General features: G+C 44.0%; 1 protein-coding gene across 1 annotated transcript; it reads right to left on the bottom strand.

Annotated features, from left to right (window-relative positions):
• Positions 1-4,339: 4,339 nt before the first annotated feature.
• On the bottom strand, positions 4,340-21,979 carry MAGT1 (magnesium transporter 1). The gene is made up of 10 exons (XM_083722485.1): positions 21,839-21,979; positions 20,484-20,653; positions 18,030-18,147; positions 17,624-17,764; positions 16,406-16,546; positions 14,925-15,014; positions 10,655-10,718; positions 9,633-9,707; positions 8,720-8,810; positions 4,340-6,766 (listed from the first exon to the last, which is right to left on the bottom strand). The coding sequence occupies exons 1-10, from the start codon at positions 21,920-21,922 to the stop codon at positions 6,751-6,753; spliced, it is 990 nt and encodes a 329-aa protein (XP_083578611.1). The 5' UTR covers positions 21,923-21,979; the 3' UTR covers positions 4,340-6,750.
• Positions 21,980-23,809: the final 1,830 nt, after the last annotated feature.

Below are 23,809 nucleotides of genomic sequence, written 5' to 3'. Positions count from 1 at the left end.
CGAGACCAGGGAAAAGAGTCGGTGGAAGAAGATTGGAAGAAATTTAAAGATTATCTACAAAAATATTGTAAAATTAATGAATGTTAGAAAGATGTTGGAATGAAGTTATATGGCTTTAGCAGAAATGTTATAAAGAATTAAGTACAAATAGATTGTTAATGGATTAAAGGGAAAAATAAGGTCAGAATGTGTTAAGATAAATTATAGGACAGAAAACTGAGGAAGATGGAAAGGATTTGCTGAAACAGGTAATTGAAGTGGAATACAAAAAAGGAGGTGTGAGGAGGTTGCTGAAACAAGTAAACGAAAGATAAGTTATTGAAAGTATTGGATGTGCTTTTGTTTTTGTTTTGTTTTGTTATGTATATGTAGTGTTTTTGTTTCTGTATTGTATTGTTTTGTTTAATTCTTTTTCTTTTTTTTCTGTAATCTTTAAACTCTTAATAAATATTATTTAAAAAAAACAAAACGCCACAGATTTAAAACTATTAAAAAACATTTAAAAGCATTTTTGACATTTGCCCCAACCCCAGAGTTTGTTCCAGTTAGTCTGGGCTCTTCAGGATTACAGCAAGGCAATGTCCCTCTGGCCTCCCAGGAGTCTCTTATGTTGAGCAGGGTGAGTCTGGTCCCTGCTCCCAGGCCAGGTGGAAAAGAGCCTTGCAGCAAGGAGCAGGTATTCCTTCCAGCACTCATGGCAGCGGCTTAAGGGGCTACTGGATGAGATCCCATGGTCAGAAATACTCAAAGAGAAGGGAGTCCAAGATGGATGGAAGTTTCTTAAGGATGAAAAATTGAAAGCCCAAATGCAGACAATTCAAACAAAAGAGAAAAGTAGGAGGCATCTAAAGAAGTCAGTGTGGCTGTATAAGGAGAACGGAGATTTAAGAAGGATTTAAAAAATATATATGGAAGAAAGGGAAAATCACAAAGGAAGTGTATACACAAGTAGCCAACAGTTGCAGGGAGAAGGTGAGGCAGGCCAAAGCTCAGAACGAGCTCAGGCTTGCAAGAGAGGTTTTGTTTTTTGTTTTTTTAAGGTTTCTTTGGCTATGTTCAAAGCAAGAGGAAGAACAACCAAGTAGTAGGTCCTCTCTGTGGAGAAGACAGATAAATGCTTTTGGGTGACAGAAAGAAAACAGAGCTGCTTAAGCCCTACTTTGCCTCTGCCTTCACTTAAAAGGAAAACAGTACCCAACCTGGTGATAACAGAGTAAACAATGCAAGGAGGAGATCCAGCCCAAGATAGGAAAACTAGCTACTGTAGATTCCGGTGTATTAGGCAACAGGGCGTATTAGACGACCCCCCAAATTGGCAGCTGCAATTTGGGGGTTCGTCTTATAAGCCCTGTCTTTCTCCCAGTGCGGAGCCTGCAGCAGCAGCGGGTGGTGGGCTCCGCTCCATGCCGGGCAACTTTCTCCCAGCGCAGAGCCCGCTGCCCATACCCGGCGTATAAGACGACCCCTGACTTTTTAACCTTTTTTCTGGGGTTAAAAAGTCGTCTTATAAAATCTATGGTATTTTAAATGATTTAAAATATGCAGTGCCTAATGAGCTGCACCAAACGGTACTAAAGGAGATGGAAACCACAAGAGGGGACAAGAGGGCTCTTGTGCTCATGCCTTGCTTATGGGCTTCACTTTGTGGGCATCTAGTTGGTCACTATGAGAACAGAATGCTGGACTACATGGCCCATTGGGTCTGATGCAGCAGGCTCTTCTATTTTTAACCTTCTGTTGGAAGCGACACACAGTGGCTGGGGAAACCCAGCCAGATGGGTGGGGTAGAAATAATAAATTGTTGTTGTTGTTGTTGTTGTTATTATTATTATTATTATTATTATTGAAAACCCTATGGTTTTTTTAATGGTTGGAATGTATCCTACTGTACCACCTACCACTACCCACATGGGTCCCTATGAGGGAATGCAGCCCTCCGGCTGAATAAGGTACCCCAATGCTCTTAGCAAGATATAGCAAGCAGCACTTGTAACAGCTCTAGTATTATCTGTCCTTGGAAGGGTGTTTGGTGAGCACACACACTGTTCTCCAGCGTCCTTGCAAGTACTAAATGTTCCAGGACATCATCAGGCACAGGTAAGCTTTTTCTTCATTGAAATATACCAGATGGATTATTTTCCCCGTATCTGATCTTTATACATCCTTGATAAGGAACTTTAAAGCAGTGTTAGGCTGACAATATCATTAATGGCTGGAAAGGCGTCATCGGTGTTGGGGCTCGTATTTGGTTTGCTATGCACAGGAGGGGTCTTTTGCTTGTTACACGATCCCAGCAATGCACTTCTTTGGGGCTCTGAACCACCTTTGGGGACCCTCTCCAACAGGAAGGTGCTACAGAAATATGCTGTTGAGTATGGGGCTTTGCCTGAGCAACAAGGCTTTCCTGGCTCAGCTGAAGCTGTGTTGCATCCCTTGTCTCGGATGCACTTCAGACACCTGCTTAGCTCAACCTTGACATTTACAAAATATCATCGCTACAAACAATCCCTATGCTTCTGCCCAGGGCTGAGCTGTGGGAAACAGCCTGTAGTGAATCATGACTAAACAGCATGGTCAGAAAAACAAGATAGGCCAGAGCCCTGGAAGACCTTATTTGCTTGAGCAAAACACAACTGAGAAGAAAAGTTCTCATATGGTCCTTCCAGCCCAGGACAAGCCAGTGGGTAGCATATATCCAGGTGGTCTTTCAGCAAAAACAGATGCCATCATCTGCAATAAAACCTTCCTCTCCTGTATCAGTCTCTACAGCCACGTCAGGTGCTATGACTCTCCAACTGCTTTAACTTTACACCCAAAGACGCACTCTTCCATTGTCTCTCAAGACCAGGGCTCGGCAAGGTTTACCTTGCCTGGGCCAGTTCACTCTAGCAGAGATTCGTCTGTGGGCCGGAGCATGAGCACACGTGCCCGCAATTTTTGGCATCTGCGCATGCGCAAATTCCGGCACTGCAAAAGCGAGTCCTTGCACTGTGCCGGTTTAGCGCAGCACATGGGGACTCACCAAGCAAGCGGCTAGGGGGCTGGTTAAACGACCCCCGTGGGCTGCTTGTGGCCCGTGGACCTTAGGTTGCAGACCCCTGCTCAACAGACAGATGCCAACAAAATTCCCTGGGGAGGCTGTAGTGGTGTAGCTTTCCACATGGCCAGTGGTCAGAAGTTCCTAAGGCTAGATAGGTTGTCAACTTGCGTGTTCTAGATAGGATTCTCTGCAAGCCACATGGTTATGCAACAGATGAAGGTGTGTAGCATGAATACGAAGCCCTGCAGGGACACCACATCTTCTGCAACTGTCAAAGGCAGGGAAGCGCTTTTGAGGTGGTTAGCACAGTGGTTCCCAAAGTGGGTTAGTAGGAACCCACTCCATCCCTTATGCTGTTCAATGAAGGCTTTGGGTTTTGTTGTTGCTGGAAGTTAGCAGACAGGAATCCCAATATTCAGTCAGGCGACAGCTGACTTCAGGGGCCTTGCTGCTACCAGGGCTTGGTGTTAGTGATCCCTCCACTCTCTGCTCAACTACTGTAGGAGAATACAAGGGAAAGCCTCTCAATCTATGGTCTATTAAATGCGGGGACTATGGCTGTTATGATGATGATGATGATTATACTGTGTATTATTATTCTCTGTATTATGTTTTTATTATTACACTGTGTAAAGTTTGTTCTTAATGTTGTACAATGCCCTGAGACCTTTCAATAAAGGGTAGCATATAGATCAAACAAACAAAAAACTATAAATAGCGTATTTTTCACTCTATAAGACACACTTTCCCCCTCTTAAAAAGTAAGGGGAAATGTGTGTGCGTCTTATGGAGAGAATGCAGGCTGCGCAGCTATCACTGAAGCCAGGAGAGAAGAGGGATTGGTGTGCACGGATTCCTCTTGCTCTCCTGGCTTCAGGGATAGCCACACAAAGCCTCTTGAGTGCAGCTGGAACGCTCCTGCCTCTTCGCTCAAGAGGCTTTGCGTTGCTTTCTTGTTTCCCTCCTCTAAAAACTAGGTGCGTCTTGTGTTACAATGTGCAAGCGGGATGGTCACTCTGCAGACCTTTCCAGAATGAAGTCCTGGATGGTGTTACTAACAATGTTCTCACTGCTGCAGACATTGCATGTCAGAGTCAAATGTGATAGAGCTAGATGATGGCCACTTATGATATAGATCATCTCAGTCAAATGCACCTAAAAATCTTTCTATCAAAATGCAGCCTTTTGAGCAAGTCTGATTTACATCAAGTTGAGGCTTGCAGAGGGGGGAACATCACAGTGGACTGTAGTCCACAAATGATGATTTAGAGATGTGATAAAGTTCAGAAACACAACAGCAGGGGTAGGTAAAATATTTATTGAAAGTTGTTCAAAATCCATTGTAGTCCTTTCAATATCCATGCTACAACTGAATGCTGTGAGCTGTATAAAAATGCATTTTTTAAAATATTTATGGAGTCAATATCAAAAAATAGACTAATGGTGTTAAGGCACTTGAAATATAATTAAATATAGCAAATTTGCATAAGAGAAAACTACTTTGTTCAGTATAGTAGTAGTTACCTCTATTCAACTTTTAATGAGAAACATAATTTCCCTTACCTTCTCCATACCCACTCCCTTCGAGAAAAAGCACTATGTTTTTCTTGTTCTATGTCATCAATCACACCCAGTATTAGGCCTGTCTTGAAGGAGACAGTGTTATCAAGCCAAGAAGCAGAAGTTCCAAATTAATACAGTTCCTAGAATCCTTTTAAGATTCCTTCTAGATCCAGTTCCTAGTATCCTCATGGACTGCAGGATGAGAACAAAGCAGATCATTTTCATTGAACATGGAAGGAGCTGGGGAAAGCAGCAAAAGCAGAAGAAACAGAGACTTTCTTATAAAGCTTACAATCACCAACTAAGATTCATTATACATATTGGGATCTTCCCTCTCTCACCCCACACCTTTCCACTGCATTCAGAGGTAAAGAAAAGCAGTGAAATATTATTACAAGGTTATGGCAAAAGCACTGACATATTTGATGCTTTGCCCTGCATTCTGCATGCAATATGTTCAGATTTAAGAGATGTTGCCCCAAACTGGCAATGGAAATCTACTCCTAGAGACAGGCTTCCATGTGAAAACTGCTCTGTGAGTCAAGTGTCAAATGCACTGAAGAGTTCTGTGCACGACAAACCACACACACACACACACACACAGGCAGCATCTAGAACAGTAGGCATGTCATTAACATACTGGAACAGGGCCTTATTTTCAGCCCATAGCAAGTTGGCAATATGAATAGCTTTAACAGTGCCATTCACTTGTTTGGGAGACTAACACAATAGCGAATTGGTACTATCAAGGCTGACCACACTGACTTTGTCTGGCTGATGAATGTGTATACAGCAGGCTGCTCTGCACAGAGAATCAGATACGGGCTGTGCACCTTTTAACACAAATTGTTGAGGATGAACAAAAGTCTGCTGGGGCTACAAGCCCACATGACAGTTTCAACATCAGAAAACACTTTCTGGTAGACATGAGCATTTGCACTGTGCATGGAGTAAGAGGACGATGCACTGTACTGAAGGAGTTCTAGTGTAGATTACAAAGCGAATGAATGCAACCGGGGCCCCCCTCATAATTATGATAGCAGTATTACTGAAAGATACTCCCAGGGTTTGAGAGAGAGAGAAAGGCTTATGGAAGTCTCTTTCAAGTCATGTACTTTAAAAAAAAAAAGGAGTCAACTTCTCTTGCCAATTGGCTCTGCACTGGAACATGTTGCACAGAAACTGAGGTTAAAAATGTCATCATGGAATTGGAAGGGACCAGGACGATCATCTAGTCCAACCCCCTGCAATGCAGGAATCTTTTGCCCAACATAGAATCAGATCACCTGGAAGCTGAACATCTTACAAAGAGGGACCTACTGAATGCATCTGCAGTGAGTCCTTTGCAATAGGGGGAGAAAAATATGGGCAAAATGTAAAGTCCTTGTATGTGCCAGAAATACAATGCAGTGTATATAACAGTTAAAGCCACAGCCCAAAGGGCTGCATGGAAAGCTGCACATGCACACTGTACTGTTTTGGGGCACCTCCCTTGTCAAAGCAGCCCTCCCTGTGCTCCCCCACCTTGCTAAAAGCCACCATGAAACGCACGTGAACTATGAATAAGTTCAGTAGTTCATGAAGCTACAAGTGGTGGTAACTGTGATTATAAGGGTGTCTCTATGCATAACACAGAGGCACTAACATCTGCCTAAAAGAGGGTCTTTGGACTGTCGCCTGAGAATTAAAATGTAGTTTTCTTTTAAACTAATCAGAAACAAGGAACCCAGATGCAAAATTATACTAGACCTAAATTAAATGGCGAAAAGAGCATGTATCTTAATACAGTAGTACCTTGGGTTACATATGCTTCAGGTTACAGACTCCGCTAACCCAGAAATAATACCTCGGATTAAGAACTTTGCTTCAGGATGAGAACAGAAATTGTGCTCCAGTAGCAGGAGGCCCCATTAGCTAAAGTGGTGCTTCAGGTTAAGAACAGTTTCAGGTTAAGAATGGACCTCCGGAACGAATTAAGTACTTAACCCGAGGTACCACTGTGCTCCCCATGACTTTTAGGGCAAATTGTCAAGGCACTTGGCATCTTTGGTTTGGTGTGCAACAGTCTCATTCCTATTCATTTCAAATGGAGGTAGCATGGTCCACATATTTCACGCTTCAGGAAAACAGCAGAGATGCAACATTCTTTAGCTCATTAGGAAGCTGAGAGAGAGAGAGAGAGAGAGAGAGAGAGAGAGAGAGAGAGAGAACGAACACACTTTTCAGGTTACCAAATCAAAATAAGCAATTATTGCTCACAAATCCTAAAGACTCAAATTGAACACCCACTGATTTTAGAGAAATGTAAAATGTACTTGGTATCAGAATATGCTGCATTTAAATTTTAGTTAGCATCATTTGGGAAGTGTGACAGAAAACATGCCAACAGAACAGCAGCTGATGATTTCTTAGCTCAGGGTCCTCTCCCTCCAAGTCCCACTTAGACAATCTCTCTGCAGGCAGGAACCTGTGCATGCCATTTGTATACCGCATGTAGGCCTAGCATATTTTAGAGACTTGTCCAAATACTTCCCAAGTTACAAAGTATGTTTTTTCTTTAATCACAAAACAGAAAAGGTAGTCTTGTCTGGTTATAAAATAAAGATTCCCCCCTGTGGTTTTAACTCTGTGATGTACTGAATTGTGCATTCTGAATGGCCATGCTTGCGTCCCTTGATCTGGTTTATTTATCTTCTAACTTGCTTGTTTTTTTAAAAAAAACAGTCTAATTCATATTCTTCATAAAACATCAATTTATTTACTTAAATGTATTTTTTTATTAAAGATTTCTTGATTTACTAAAGTATGTGCAATGTCTCTTTTTTCAAGTTACCGTATTTTTCGTCCCATAGGACGCTCCGTCCCATAGGACGCACCTACTTTTTTTGGGGGGGAAATAAAGGAAAACATTTTTTCCTTTATTTCCCCCCCCCAAAACCAGGTCGGGGAACAGTGGGATGGTTGTGCTGCGCCTCCCCGCTGTCCCCCGAGCTTGTGGGGCTGGCCCATGTCTGCCTGGCGCGAGGGGCGCTCTGCTTCAGGGCGCCCCGCGCGTCGGGCGGCAGGCTACAGTCCGCAGCATGGGGAACCCTCTGTTTCAGGGCGCCCCACGCGCCCCCCGGGTGCGCAAGACTTGCCAACACCAGCGCGGAGCACGGGGTGGCCTCCGAAGGGCGCCCCGTGATCCGTGCTGCCGGCTGCCGCCTGCAACCCTTGTGCTCCCGGGGGGAGATCCCCCGGGTGCGCAAGGCTTGCCGACACCAGCGCGGAGCACGGGGTGGCCTCCGAAGGGCGCCCTGTGCTCCGCGCTGCCAGCTGCCGCCCGCAAGCCTTGCGCTCCCGGGGGGGGGATCCCCCGGGTGCGCAAGGCTTGCCGACACCAGCGCGGAGCACGGGGCGGCCTCCGAAGGGTGCCCCGTGCTCCGCGCTGCCGCCCGCAAGCCTTCGGCTCCCGGGGGAGATCCCCGGGTACGCAAGGCTTGCGGACCCCTGCGTGGAGCACAGGGCGTCCTCTGGAGGGCGCCCCGTGCTCCGCGCTGCAGGCTGCCGCCCGCAAGCCTTGCGCGCCCGGTGGGACATCCCCCGGGTGCGCAAGGCTAGCGGACACCTGCGCGAAGCACTGGGCGTCCTCTGGAGGGCGCCCCGTGCTCCGCGCTGCAGGCTGCCGCCCGCAAGCCTTGCGCGCTCGGGGGAACTCCCTGCGGGCGTGCAAGGCTTGCGGATAGCTTCCTGGAGCCTGGAGAGCGAGAGACGTCGGTGCGCACCGACGCCTCTCGCTCTCCAGGCTTCAGCGAAAGCCTGCATTCGCCCCATAGGACGCACACACATTTTCCCTTCATTTTTGGAGGGGAAAAAGTGCGTCTTATAGGGCGAAAAATACGGTACGTTTTCTACAGATCAGTTTCATTTGTTGAGACATTAGTGTTACTTCATAAAACATCATTAAGGAAAAAAGTGACACCATGTTCAGTGTTCACTGTTTAAGTATTATTAATAGTTTGGAACTATCCAAACAAACAAACTATGCCATTTTTTTTCAGGGAAGCTCGATGTCAAAATACTATTAAAAAGCTATTTATTGGGATAAAGGGATTTTAAATAGTAAAAAATACATACCTGTATGGATAGCCATGGTACTTAGATCTAAATATTGACAGCAGCCAACTGAAGAACAAGACCACCAAACCGATGCCAGCCATGCACATTACTGCAGGAAATAAATCACAAAATGAAGTCAGCTTGCCAAAACAGCATGAAAATAATCAATCATGAAACTGAAATTTAAAGAATGCTTAAAGGTAAAGGTACCCCTGACTGTTAGGGTCCAGTCGCGGACGACTCTGGGGTTGTGTGCTCATCTCACTCTATAGGCCGAGGGAGACGGCATTTGTCCGAAGACAGCTTCTAGGTCATGTGACCAGCATGACTAAGCCACTTCTGGCAAACCAGAGCAGCTCACAGAAATGCCGTTTACCTTCCCACTGGAGCGGTACCTATTTATCTACTTGCACTTTGACGTGCTTTCGAACTGCTAGGTGGGCAGGAGCTGGGACCGAACAACGGGAGCTCACCCCGTTGTGGGGATTCGAACCGCCAACCTTCTGATTGGCAAGCCCTAGGCTCAATGGTTTAGACCACAGCGCTACCCACGCAGATTGTCTAACTGCAGTTCCAACTGAATTAATTTGTGAGAAAACTCTCAAAAGGAGCAAAAGAGGCCATACAACTTAGAAAACCAGCAATAAGTAACAAACCTATTTAGTGACAACACAACTGCCAGAGGAAAGTTTTCCCAAGTACCAAAATATTTTTTATGGACACACATACACCTGCTTTTCCCATCCTGGTATTCCCTGTTTAAAAATGCAAGCACAATGCATTCCAGGCACAGGAAGGAAGGAAGGAAGGAAGGAAGGAAGGAAGGAAGGAAGGAAGGAAGGAGTATGCTGTGGTGTCAGGATTGACCAGAAGATGGCGCTGCAACCCAACATTACCATCCCTGCCAGGTGAAGCGAAATCTGGTACTTACTTTTTCTCTTCATTACCTCCAGGTCAGAAGTTGCAGCTTCATGCAGGAGCACCATCCCAAGAGTAACACCAGCATCTGAGAAAGCTGTTTAAGGCTAAACCACTTCAACAGGCTGAACAAAAGTACGGCACATTCCTATCCAGTTTCTTAATGCTATGCATTTAGAAAAATCCTAACTTTTGCTGTAGTTGCAGAGTTTGCAAGACTGAGCCAAGTTCGAACTCAGCAACCTTGTCCTAGCATTCTGGGTTGAACTACAGAAAAAAAGGAGGAAGGGTAAGAGTCATTATGTTTTAGGTCTCTGTGTTCTCAAAAACTTGCTAGATTCCCACCCACCCCACCTGACTTGTTATCTTTTATGCACAATTGGAAGCAAGAGACAGTAGTGAGGGGAGCTGGAGGGGGAAATCACTGAATTAGGGATGGGGCGGGCAGCATAAGTTACACAATGTTAACCAAATTAAATAATTCAAAGCAGTTTATAAAGACAAACTTATGGAGTCAAAAGCTTTCATGGATTACAACCCACTTCACAAGCAATGCCATTTTCAGTTTGTACCAACAGATACAAACTCAAGAAGCATAGAGAGGGAAATCACAGTCTGTGGCACTTTGAAGTTACAATTAAAAGCTTAAACTTATACAGATAACTCCAAGGACCGTTTATAACAAGAGGTAAAAGTACAAACATCCTAAGAATGTCTGTCTTTAAAAATAATAGCAATCTTACTGAGAGAGGAGCCACTGAAAATAAAGGACACACATTTAGATCTACAGTATTCATTTCACTGAGTCTACTTTTAAGATAGTTGGCTACCACCTATATGAAAATCTAGCAGTTACAATGGTTTTCCATTCAGATGACCACACCTGACTGGCATCAGAATTCAGCAACTACTTGCTTGATCTGATCAATGATTTCTTTAGAAGGTTGCAAAGTCATCAATGCAAGCCCCAGGAAACTTTGGCTAGATCTGGTCAAAAGGTTTTCACGCTTAAGTATTTGTTGTTAAGAAGGATACTGAACAACAGAACAATGTGTGTTTCAGCAACAAATTGAGCTTGACTGCTCCCATGGATATAGCTCTGCAAGAAAAGGGTTTAAAAAATTATGCAGTTTTGATTATTTCATATTTGATTATAAGATTCCTGATCTAAATTTGCACATGCTCACACACAGATCTACATGGGGATGAAAAGCCAGGTTCACTCAGTCTCCAGACTTACTTAAAAGGGATTCTGCTGACTGCAAAACTGTTCCAATCAGTAGATATTCCTAGAGCATATTACTGTGGTACCTGCCTTCTCAGGTCAGCTAATGCTCCATGCGATGGTCCATCTCTTGCCAGGAACTACAACAATATTTCAGGATGTGTAACAGTGATTGCTTTCTACATTTAAAATGCTGGCTTTAACCTACAAAGGCAATAGCCCAGTCCTCCTAGACTAGAGACTGCATTGTTACTGTTACCTATAACAGTCTCAAAAAGCAAGGAAGAGCACTCTTTCAGCAATTCCATCTACCCAAGAGCCAAAGAGAGAGTCACAGAGAGAAGCAATTGTACCTAATCTGACCAAGAGAGGAGTGAACTAGTGGTTCCCAATTACTTAAGTTCTGAGGACCCCTTTTGTTTCAAAAGCCAAGCCATGGACCACTACTTTTGAAAATTTTGCTCTCTCTATAGTACTTTTTGTTATGTGAATGGTGCCACAGACCCCCTGGGAACCATTGCTTACTGGAGCATCATGGTTGTTATAGCCTTTTTCCAAAGTGTTTGCACCTGCCTTGACCAGAAGTTGGAGCCATAACCCAAAATACCATACCTCCCAGCAAAAGGGAAATCTATCCAGTTGGTTTATGAAATGCATATATGCACTTTAAAGACGACAACCAACAAAACTGCATAAAAGATTTGCTTCCAAGGAATGCAGTTTCACTTTCTCCCTAAGTATAAGATATGCAAAGGAGCAACAGGACCCAACTAAAAAGGTTACTGGTCTTTCTAACACACACTCCTTATCCTCCTTTAAGAAGTGTGCAACTTCCATTTAAGTGTATTCAGATGAATTTACTATCAGTGTTTGGCTTCTGAAGTTTTTTTTTTTTTAAAAAAAATGCTTATCGGTTTTGCATAAATAAGAAATTAACTTAAAATAAAATTATACCTCTTCCCCCTACCATACAAAGTGCCCCAATGATACCCATTGAAAATGAGCATATGGGTCGATTGGTCCCTGTCTAATTATATTAAAATGCCTTTCCATGTGTTTTCAGAGGCCTATATCCATGTTCCTTTGTTGACCTAAGAAATAAGAATAAACCAAAGATTATAGAAGTTCCTTGGGCTTTTTCTCTAACCAGATGAAACGCCAGTGAGAAAATTGGAGGGTATTTGTTTGGCATACCACCACCTCCAAATCCAAAAATAAGATGCCAAAAATGGATTTTTTTATGTCTGAATAAGCATTTTTACAAAACTGCCTAAATGGATTTTCCCTATAGGAACTACAATTCACAATACATTTGATTTGTATCCACACAGCTGGTCCAATCCCTGGATTACTAGTAATACTGTATGATCACATCTTGCACACAATTAACTAGCACAATTTCAACCTCTGTAGCTGAAAGCTGGCAAGTTGAAAGCCTGCAAATTAATTGCATGCAAGTTGGAGAGCTTAAAAGCTCCTTTTGTTCTGGGTTTTCCTGGCACACAAATAGCTTTTAAGCTCTGCACCTTGCTTACCAAGCTCTGGGAGGCTCTCAAAAGATCTTGTGGGAACTCAGATCTTGTGAGAGCCTCCCAGAAGCAACAAGAGAGCCCCCAGAGCCCAGTATGCAAGTAGGAGAGCATAAAAGCTCTCTGCCTTGTTTGTGGGGGTAAGACCTGTTCAGTGCACCAGCTCTGGGAGGTAAAATTGCTCATGCAGGGGTGGTTCCAGGGGTGTTCGGATATATATGTTTTTGTTCTGTCCCTGGAACATAACAAGATGTGATCATACTTCATACTTGTCAGGGCCAGAGTCAGATGCAAGTCAGTACAAAAGACGCAAGGCTTCATTGTTAGTGAAGTTAGTAAAGAGTTAGTCAATTAAACTTTATACAACTCAGCAACATTTCCCAGCAGGTATCAGCACTATGGAGCAGTTGCCAGGACTGAAGATCCCTGCCTTGCGCCCTTTCTGAGGCTCCTCCTCTCCCAGATATTTCCCAAGCGTGCCTCTGGTCTCTGTTCTGCCCTCCTCATTATTCTGCATATTCTTGGAGACCAAGAAGGAGGGGAGCTTGTCGCAGCAGGAGAGGGAGGGTCCCTGGATTCTTCAGCAGCCTCTTGACCCCCCTCCTCTGCTTCAGCCTCGGAGTCTGAACTGCTCCCTGTCACCAACACTTCCTACTCGCTAAACCCTGTTGCACCTTCAACATCCAGCCCTTCCTTCCAAGCCTCTCCTCCTGACCTCTCCTCAGCATCCCACCACCAATCCCCTGGCCCTGAGCCTTCCTGCTCTGGGGTTTCCATTGGGGGTTCCCTGGCTGGTGCCACCCACCACTCCCCTTCAGCCAGCCAGTCCATGATATCACCGTGCAGAGGTCACATGGTGTAACACCATCCAATATTACGTACTGTCTCACCCCCTTGTGAAGTCAATTGAAATAATACTCTGTGTGGCAAACAAGGCTTTCATTGTATATATGTATAAATGTTAGAATCATGTTTTGCCAATTAAAAAAATTTCCAGGCTTCAATCATTCTTGGTATGAATCTAAATAAGTAGAGATGTGGTGGCAGATTAAAACTTGCAGCAACTTGCACAAAAAGCAGGGGAGACAGAGGGCAATCCTGCTTCATGCAGGAGTTCTGATTGCAAGCCATGTGCCAAAATAACCACAGAACTCTCCTGATCAAGGTTTAAAGTAGACTTATAAAGAAGGTCCCCATGTTAAATCTTTGCAAGTTTTCAAACAGAAAACTCAATTCAATGTGCTTCTGCACTTTTACTAAACATGGGGTGGCACTGAACTCAGTCTTACTCATTGAGATTAATGAGCATGATTTAATCACGTTCCTTAATTTCAGTGGGTCAGGTCTGAGCAAAACTAAGTTGAATACAAACAAATACAGGATACATAAATTTTGAATTGAACAGTATGTAGTGAAAGTAAATAGGAGGCAAAAACGTATATATTTTTAAAACTGAAAATGCGAGATTTAGAAGCATTACTGTGACCAACAGTTTGTGAGAATCCGAAAGCAATGAAGTGTTGCTTAAAATAACCACAATATTTTCACTGTTAGCACAGCCTAGAAACTCTCAGTTTCACATTTAAGAGGCCTACAGGTATGAAAGACAGAACCTTTAACAATAAATTGAAGGAAGGAATATGCCTAATCAGGGACCTCTTTAACAGGCAGAGTGTGGCAAAAAAAAGATTCAGGAGAGAAATGTATACTGGCTACAATAATCTACACACTTCAGTTACAGATAGGTAGCCGTGTTGGTCTGCCATAGTCAAAACAAAAAAAAATCCTTCCAGTAGCACCTTAAAGACCAACTAAGTTAGTTCTTGGTATGAGCTTTCGTGTGCATGCACACTTTCGTGTGCATGTATCTGAAGAAGTGTGCATGCACACGAAAGCTCATACCAAGAACTAACTTAGTTGGTCTTTAAGGTGCTACTGGAAGGAATTTTTTTTGTTTTGACTACACACTTCAGTAAAAAATGTATCACCTATTCTGAATACTCCTGTTCTGTATCTGTTACATATTCTGTACCTCCTGTTCTGAATACACCTATCCTGTATCAGTTACACTGACAACCCCTCTGCTTCTGGACTCAATTCAGAGCTGGTTGTGGCCTTTAGAACCCTAAATCGTTGGAGACTATGTTGTCTAAAGGATCACCTATACCTGTATGAGCCTGCCCAAGCAGGAGCCATGCTCTCTGGTCCATCAAGCAAGAGCTATTAAATTCCTTGTGAGTGCAAGGAATAGTGCTTTCTCCCAGGGTGGGAATCTCTGGAACTCTTTGGAACCAGAGAGACACTCTGCTGGTCCTTAGAAAGCCTCTCGAGAAACATTAATTGAAGTCTGTGGTTGAGTTGTTTGACACTTTGACACATGAAAAAATACTTAGTAAGCTGCTGCTTTTATGGGATGGGGGTTGTATTTTCATGTGTTTTAGAGTTTTACAAATGAACTTGGAAGGGGAGTATATGCTGAAAGACATGTTAACATATTTAAAAAGTTATACTGGAGTTTTGATGTTTGTTTGTTTTTTAAATGATCACTTACCACTTGACCTGTATGGGGATTCTTATGAGCATATGGTGGCCCTCTGATGTGATTCCACATTTGCCCTGATGTCATTGCCAGAACGAAACACTGGAAACAACACGTTGAGAAATCAGTAAACTTGTAAGCACCAAGAAAGACATCCCTGATTCAAACATTGCTCACCTTTTAAGTGACCTCAAACAATACTGATCATTAATTTGTTCCCACTATTTCCCCACAGCTTTAAATTTCAAATATATTCTGAGCCTGTGCCCTAGTTGAATCCTCAAAACGAGTTTATATTTCACTTATGCCCACATCATGATTACATATTACACAATCATGTGACATAGCCAAGAGCATCCTGTCCACAAGTGGCTGCCAATACTGAACATGCCCCAAGCAAAGCAATTAAAACCCTTTTTTTAATCCAACAGAAAACAGTAATTTCACAACTGCATCTTTCCTCAAATAAAAGAGCTCCCACTAAGGGAATGAAGCTATTTTATTTCCTTTAAAATGTAAACTCACAACAATTTACAAACAAGCAAACAAAAAACCTTTTGCCACAATCTTAGGGGTGGGAGTGGGGGAAGAATAGTATTCTCCTGATTTCCCTCTCAAAGGACAGAGAGGTTCAACCTCAGACAAGAAGATCTGACCTCATATACCTGCTCTATGAAGCTGCAGAAAGGTCCACAGCCATTATCACTCTGATATCAGAACTCTGATGCTGGAGAGGACAAGAAGGGATTTTCTAGAAATGACAGTGGATCTTCAGGATCCAAAGCCATCCTGTGTGCTAATACTCCCCTGGAATTGAGGAGATTTCACCCTTCCCATATCCAAGAATCTGCTGATTCTCCAGAGAGGAGGGGTGGTTTTCTGCTCTCTACTTATTTCGCTCCAGCCTCACATCAAAGAGAGAGATAAGATTGCTGCTAAGAGCAGCTGCAGACACTCAGTGCAGTTCAGCATTTTTCGTTTAGACCTCATTTAGCTCTGTATATAGTTGTGTATAATAGCTATAGATAGAATAAAGAAGATATTCTACAGAACTGCTCTCCGAGTCGTTTATGCAATGCTATACTCTGCTGTGCGACAACTGTCTTCTTGTTGGAGTGAATCCGGTGCTCACAACTCTAAGCTGCGAGTCCACAGCACTTTGACCTGTTCCTGTGCAGAAGGTGGTCTCTGGAAGTGCTACCCAGCTCACCTAGCCCAGTCGGGGCTGAACTGGATGAGTCCAGTTGGTGGCACTGGCTCAAGAGCGATGCTGACAGGAATGGGGGACAAGATACAGCAGCCCTTCCATCTGAATCAGTGGAAAAGAAACTGTTACTAAAAACCAGAATGACAATCTGTTTTTTAAACTGAAAAACAATACAGCCAGATCACAGTAGATGCATGCAAAGAATAGGCCAAGTGATGAGGAAGGTTGGGAGAGGGATCCTGAGGAGAAAAGAGGAAACAAGGTGGTTACAACATAATTTGCTTACCAAAGCAGCAAAAGCCCAGCCTGTCTTATTATACAGAAAATCCAGGTTGCTTCTTCTTAAGTACACAAGGCCACCGATAACAGCGAGGAGCAGCCCCAACATCAAGGGCCCAGCATAGTTTGGAGGCCTTATCACACGGATCTATGAAAGTCAAAAACAGTTTGCACATTAAAGCAAACTGGAAGAATTCTGTACAAAAATATATAGGCACCAATAATCCCTGAACAGTTTTACTACTAGAGGGATAGGTAAGTTTTTGAGAATGCAGCAAAGCTACTTCAACTTCTAAAAAAAAATCTAAAGTGTTCCATACGGAAAATTGCTTTTGAGAAGTAACACTGAAGTATACAAATAATTACAATATTTTAATTACATTACACTCTGTTCTTCTCATAAGCTACCTCAAAGTAGGTTACAATTAAACTATAGCCAGGAAGCGCATTACAAAAACATCTGCTTTAAAAAGAAAATGTTTCATCTTGTGTACAAAACCTCAGAAATATCACGGAGTATACTAGACCACAATGAAGTGAGCGTTTCAAACTGAGATGTACCACTGAGGTATTCCTGCTCCAAGTTGCAGTCAATCTTACCTTACAGGTAAATGGTGAAAATGCCCACAGGTCTCTAATAAGAACCTTTAAACAATTTAAAGCTGCATTTATTACATGCACACTTATGTGGAAACAATTCCCACCGAACACAGTGGCCTTACTCCCAGATAATATAAGATTAAGGATAGGATTAAGCTGCAAGAATAATACAAAAACCATAGCAAAGGGTTGTTGCTGGATTTTAGAATGCCCTGAAAATAATTTGAAAAGTGACATGAGAATATACCAGAAGTATGTTTAAAAAGACACTCCAATCACTAGCAGTTTTACCAGGATGCTCATGACAACTGGGAAACACAGGAAACAACAAAATTGCCTCTCCATAAAAATATCTAACATTTCAACCCACCGACCCTTTCTCCATCCACCATGGAAAACATGATTTCATAGAGCACCAAAATAAGACTAAGTAAACTGTTCTGGTTTAAAATAAATAATTGTATTGAGTGTATGCATGTGGTGGAAAAGATGGACAAGTGCTTATGAACTTGTTCTCTTGGTGTGGCAGTCCTGCTATTTGAGGCAACAGAACAATACTATATTTCTTTATATTACAGTTAGAAACAAAACACTGCATAGAAGTTGAAGTCTGGCCTTTACTTACATTGACATCAGTTCTATCAGCAACCCAACGGGCTAGCTGTTCAGCAGCAAAACCTCGTACTTGCAGTTCGTATGTGTCACCTTTTTTCGGTTTCCCTTTTGCTGGGAAATTAATGAAGGTTGGAGCAGAGTTCATGTTGAGCTGTATTTTTAAAGAAACACAAAGAAATGTACTGTCACTCAAACTGTCTGTTGAGCTGCTACCTAAAATCCATGCTCTGAAATGGAGCTCAGATTCTGAAGTTATCCAGGCATAACTTGTGAACCAAGACACATAGGTCTATGTTGTCTCACATAAATACCAGTAGTTGTACTACAGGTTACCAGAAAAGCTTATTTCTTCCCTCCCACTCCACTTAGTTTGAAATGCTCTGAAGAAGCAAGTTATTACTTAATAAGCACATTACCATTTGAAATACATCAGAGCCTTCATCGAAATCAACCATGGCAAAAAAGATCCTGTTTGTGAATGCACTTGAGTACCGCCATGAGTTTGCCAGAATCTGATATTCTTCATCAGCTTGCCTACAAAAATGTAAGAAAGTGCTGTTCAAGCATCTAACCATGTCAAGATTTAAAAGCATTTAGCCCATCAGAAGTTTCAAGAACGTAAGCCCACACTTTCACACTAGCTGTAAGAAGAAACCTGAACAGCAGCAATGATCATGCAGCCACAAGTCACCACTACAAAAGAACAGCATCTGAACTGACAGGGATACATATACTTCCTGGCGTTCCCACAAAGTTGCAATTTTGCTTTCTTTGGAGAAAGCCTTTTATATAGTAGGATTCAAAGACCCACATCCCTCATTCTCAGCTAATGTAGTACCAATAAATAATGTGTTTAGCTGGATCCCTCATGTCAATGAGCATTTCTTTGAGAATATTTTTATAATTTGAGAACAAATGGCACTCCAGGTGTGAGTACGTAGAATTAAAATCTTTAATGCTAAATGCTAAACCAGTTACGGTTGGCACTTCAGATGTGCGCAGGTAGAATTTAAGTCTCTGATGCCAAATGCTAAGTCAATTAAAGATGATGGTCTGTGAATCAGGTGCTTGAATAAGGTTTAGCAAGCACAATACCTACCGTATTTTTCGCACCATTGGACACACTTTTTTCCTCTTAAAAAGTAAGGGGAAATGTCTGTGCGTCCTATGGAGCGAATGTGTGGTCCCTGGAGCCAAATTGCCGGAGTGCGGCACACTCTTGGACTGGTCTTTGGTAGTGGTGGTGGAGCCGTGCTCCCCTGCCGGCAGCCTCGGCTTCCCTCTGCAGCCCCGGGAAGCTTTGGAGGAACGGGAGGGCTGTGCGCCCATGCCCCGCACTCCCGGGCTGCTGAATGGGGGCGGGGGGTGGAGAACCGCGCTCCCCTGCCGGCAGCCTCGGCTTCCCTCTGCAGCCCTGGGAAGCTTTGGAGCAACGGGAGGGCTGTGCGCCCATCCCCCGCGCTTCTGGGCCGTTGAATGGGGGAGGTGGGGAGAGCCTCGCTTGTCTGCCGGCAGCCTCGGCTTCCCGCTTCCCTCTGCAGCCCCGGGAAGCTTTGGAGCAACGGGAAGGCTATGCGCCCATGCCCCACGCTCCAGGGCTGCTGAATGGGGTTGGGGGGGTGCTGCTCTGCCAGCAGCCTGCCCTTCCCCTCAAGGTTTGGAGCAACGGGAAGGCTGTGCACCCATGCCCCACACTCTTGGGCTACTGAATGTGGGTGGGGGGTGCTGCTCTGCCAACAGCCTGCCCTTCCCCTCAAGGTTTGGAGCAGTGGGCAGGCTGTTCACTGAGAGAGGGGAGGAAGAGGACGGAGAGGAGGGGACCAAGAAGCTGGGTGAAGGGAGATGAGGTACCATAGGTTGCCATGAGTGGAGAGTCATGGTAGAGGGCAAAGGAGAGGGAGTAGTGAAGGGGAGAAATTGTAGACGTCACCTGAGGAGTTTGGGTGAAAGGGATGGAGAGGAGGAGGCTGGAAAAGGGGACTGTTCTGCTTTGGGGGGGGGGAGAAAAAAGTGGGGGAAAGGAAAGCCTCCCAAGCCTGCCACTGAGAAGCTCTGCTTGGCTGTTTCTTGACTGTAATTCAAGTAAAGGGAATGTTTGCAAGCAGCTGGCAGGCTGTTTGCTGAGAGAGGGGAGGAAGAAGATTGAGAGGAAAAAATGTGGCATTAGCAATGCTTCGGATGGATACGAAGATGGTATTTTACATGAAGATAGTGAAGAAAGTGATGTCAGTGACTGTGAGCAACTGAGCTTCATTAATTCTTACTTTAGCAGTGATGAGTTCTTGGGGTTCACAGAAGACTAGAAGAGTACTCAAACCTTAAAGTCTCTCTTCATTTGTTAATGACAGTGATGATGGTTCTTAGTGCCATTGTTGACTGCTGTTCACTTTACATGGCTGTAATGTGATTCTGATATACCGGTTGTTTATTAAATACAGTAGTTTATACAACATTTGATTCAGAATATTTTTTCCTTGTTTTCCTCCTCTAAAAACTAGATGTGCCCTATGGTCAGGTGCGTCCAATGGAGCGAAAAATACGGTACATGAATTGTTTGAAGAGACATTCTTTCTGTCAAATTCTCTTCATAAGAAGCAGGTATAGTACTTTTAACTTAAAAAGCAACTCCCTGTGTATGACTTTATATCATTTCTAAAAGAATTATTTTCAAAATATCACAATGATTAATTGCTACTTCAACAATCTTTTGGTGCACCTGATTTTTTTGAATGCTAGCATGGTGCTTTTCCCTTGAGTACAACAGAATACGTTTGAAGTAAAAAAGATAAAACAAAGAAGAAATACTGTGACACAAAAAAGCATACAGGGTTTTCTGTAATAATGAATTTTCAAGTAATTTAAATCCATACTTGCACACAACACATTGTCTGTGAGGCTGAAGCGCAGTGAACATAACAATCACAGAGTAGTTTCTTGGTGGTGCCTTTATAAGACGACGAAATTTATCACCGTTCAGTCGAATTACCGACCGTTTGCTAGCCCATTCCATCAGCTGGTTCACTTTTTCTGAAAGAACCATCTAAAATATAAAATTGGAAGGAAGAAAACAGTTTCGTTAAACAAGTCTTCTACTAGGAGTCAAAGCTGCCACAGCTTAATCTGAACAACCATGCATGACATTTAAATGATATGTATTAGCTGCATGATCCCAGAATCAGACCCAGCTCCTAAGCCGTGTTGGGAGACTGAGAATGGAATACTGATGTCTTCTATTAAGCCTTTCCAGTATGTTATCATTTCATCTCCTTCCCAGTACCATTTCTTTACAACAACTAGCATTGATAAATCAAGGTGAATATTCACTTCCTCAGTGCTGCTTGCAACTTCGTGTCCTACAGATGTTGGCAGACTACAACTCCCATCAGCCCGTGGTCAGAGGCCACGGAAGATGTCCAGATTATATGGAGTACACTAGGCCTGTTCACAGCATTCAGATAATGCAACCAGCAACAAGCCTTTGATTCCATGAACTTGGCCACACAATATACGGTCTGCATAGACATGCCAAGGCACCCTTAGATGCTGCCCCATTCTCTGTTCTCTCCCTCATCACTTGCCATTCACTGCCTGACTAAGAGTCATAACCGTCGGATCCTCCTCCTCAGCGCAGGCAGCGCCCGTCGTTTACCCTACGTGACAAGAAAACATGCCCTCTTCTAGGTATCTCTTGCTAAAATCTGGCGGCACTAATTCGCTTGCGCCTATAGCTGCAGCCTGGTCGTGCATAAATTAGGCGAAACGTATTCTATTGCAGTGTAACTGGCAGCAGCTGAAGGCGCAGCCAACAACTTTTTCATTCATTATAATCTTCATCATCGTCATCACTTGTTATGAATCCATCTCTCCACCAAGGAACTCTCTGCGGCGGCAACTTAACAGCAGCAGCCTGAGGGGGGCGAAGACTCCCACAGGACTGCAGTGGGAGAGACGAGCGGCGATTAAGCGATGCAAAGTGCTTGAGGCGCGCGGGGGGGGGGGGGGGCGGCACTCTGCACATGCTCGGCAACCCTGTAGTCCGTCACACACACACACAGCTCTTCCTAGGATAACTGCGGGCCTAGCAAACAGTTGTTGGCGAGCCTCCGTAAGTTGGGCTCTGACAGTAAGAAAGGTGGGCGGTTGGATGACCTCGATGTGCCCCTCTCCTCCTCCTCCCCGCCTGGATCGCGATCGCATCGGCCCTCCTCCAGCCAGTCCCACTCACCTCCTTCTTCTTCTGCCCTCCGACGCCGGAGCCGGCCAGCACGGCCAAGAAAGCCAGAGCCAGAAACCTCAGAAACGCCGCCATGACTGAACCGGCCTCCCTTCCTTCAGCGACAGGCAGAAAAGCCACTCACGGGCAGCCCGGCGCCCATAGGCCAGGCCGCGCGTCGGGCCAGTACCGGATTGGGTGAAAGAAACTTCCGCTGCCTAGCTATTGGTCCCCTGCGCTTCTTCCTCTTTCACTAAGTCTCCGCCCCTACCCGAACTTTTACTTTTTGGACTGGAAGTGGAGGAGAAAGGAGTTCAGGAGGGGAGGGAGGAGTAGGAAGGACGCGTCAGACTCCCGTCGACAAATGAGAATGGGGTAAGCTGTTGCGATATGATTGGCCGCCAGAGACCGGTTGGGCGGACTTCGTGCGGACTGACAGGCAGCCCGCACAGCCTATCTCTGGGTTCTGCGCCAGACGGGGGACTTTGCGCTCAGCAGCCCCCAAAGGGAGGGGTAAGAGGGAGGCGTAAGAGGGATGCGTCAATTTTAAAAGACTAGCTGTTTATTAATTATTTACTATTATTTATTTCATAAAATTTATGCACCCTTTTTTTAAATTAAAAAACCCCGAAACTGGTTTACAAAAAATATAAAACAATAAAATTATCAAAAGGAATAATTAACAGCAATAATAGTGTAAGACTTTTTAAAAGTTAAAATAGCAATAGAGTAAAAGTAAAAGTAGGTTAAAACTTGCATTGACTATGTTAATGATCATTTTACCTATTTATGTAAAACATGTTTATACCACCATATTCAAAAAGGAATAAAATGCAATTTAATATTAAAATGCAATTTTCTAATAAACAATAAACTGAAAGCCAGGCAATCATAAAAGCCTCTAAATCTAGGGGACCTCGCCAGCCCGCCCGCTCCACAGCTCCACAGTCTTCACTCTCCAAAACTGCAAACCCAAGACTTCATGCGAGGGCAAGGCAACTTGGGCCCAGCAACTATGAGACTCAGGGCCAGCCAGTGGGGCCCTATTTGAAGCTCTGGGTACCAACTTGGAATCTTAGAGTCAGAAATACAATCCATCTAGACTGCCCTGGTGCAGGGGCCCCCTTAGGAGCGGTCTGCAGGGCCCAATTTGGCCCAATTGCTCCAATTGCCTTAAGGCCAGCCCTGATGAGGCTGTGCAGGGGTTGGGCTGACAAGTGCTGCCACTTCTGAGTCCCTGGTGTCACTATTCAAAGTACAGACTCAATGACTTGTTATGGAAATAAAAGGGGGGAAATAAAGTGGGGCACTTATTGGAAATCATTTTTGTCCCCTCTCAACACCTCTCCTCCCTCAAAACCCCAGGACAATGAGCCTTTGCACTGTTAATGGAGAAGGCTGGCAAATTGTATCCCTTCTGGTTTCTATTGGCAAAACTTGTTGCATTGTTGCAAGGAAGTGTCAGAATTGTATCCCTTTGTACTTGACCATGCTGGACTCCTAACCTTTGAAAATCACATAAAATCAATGCCATAACCAATTCTCCTATTTCAATGACATTTTGCTTCAAAAGGAAAGGCGGACTTGGACATCATCTTCCTCCATAATCCTCGAAGGGAGAGGTCACGTACTCAACTTGGATACCACCCTCCTCCATAATTCTTGGGATATACAGTCAAGTACAGAGCACCCCTCCCTTGAGGGGAACAATGAACATCTGTTGATGGGTTTCCTGAGGCCAGGTGTTCCCACAGCCCATCCTCAGGAAGGCCAGATAGTTTTATTGTTATAGATAGTTTTATTGTTATTTAGGTGGCGGGAACTTAAGGTGTTAAGAACTTGATCTGAGAACTGAGGCAAGTTGATGAACTTGGGCAACCTCGCGACTCCCCTCCCTCCTTGTGACATCATGTTGATGTATCAGCAATGTATGAATGATGGTTCTGGAAATGTATTCTGGGTAGGGAGGGAAGGTCTTCAAAG

Source organism: Podarcis gaigeae (genome assembly GCF_964106915.1).
Source record: "Podarcis gaigeae genome assembly, chromosome: Z".
In the NCBI taxonomy this organism is placed as follows: domain Eukaryota; kingdom Metazoa; phylum Chordata; class Lepidosauria; order Squamata; family Lacertidae; genus Podarcis; species Podarcis gaigeae.
Note: the sequence above shows the minus strand (reverse complement) of the source record. Positions and strands in the feature narration are given on the sequence as shown.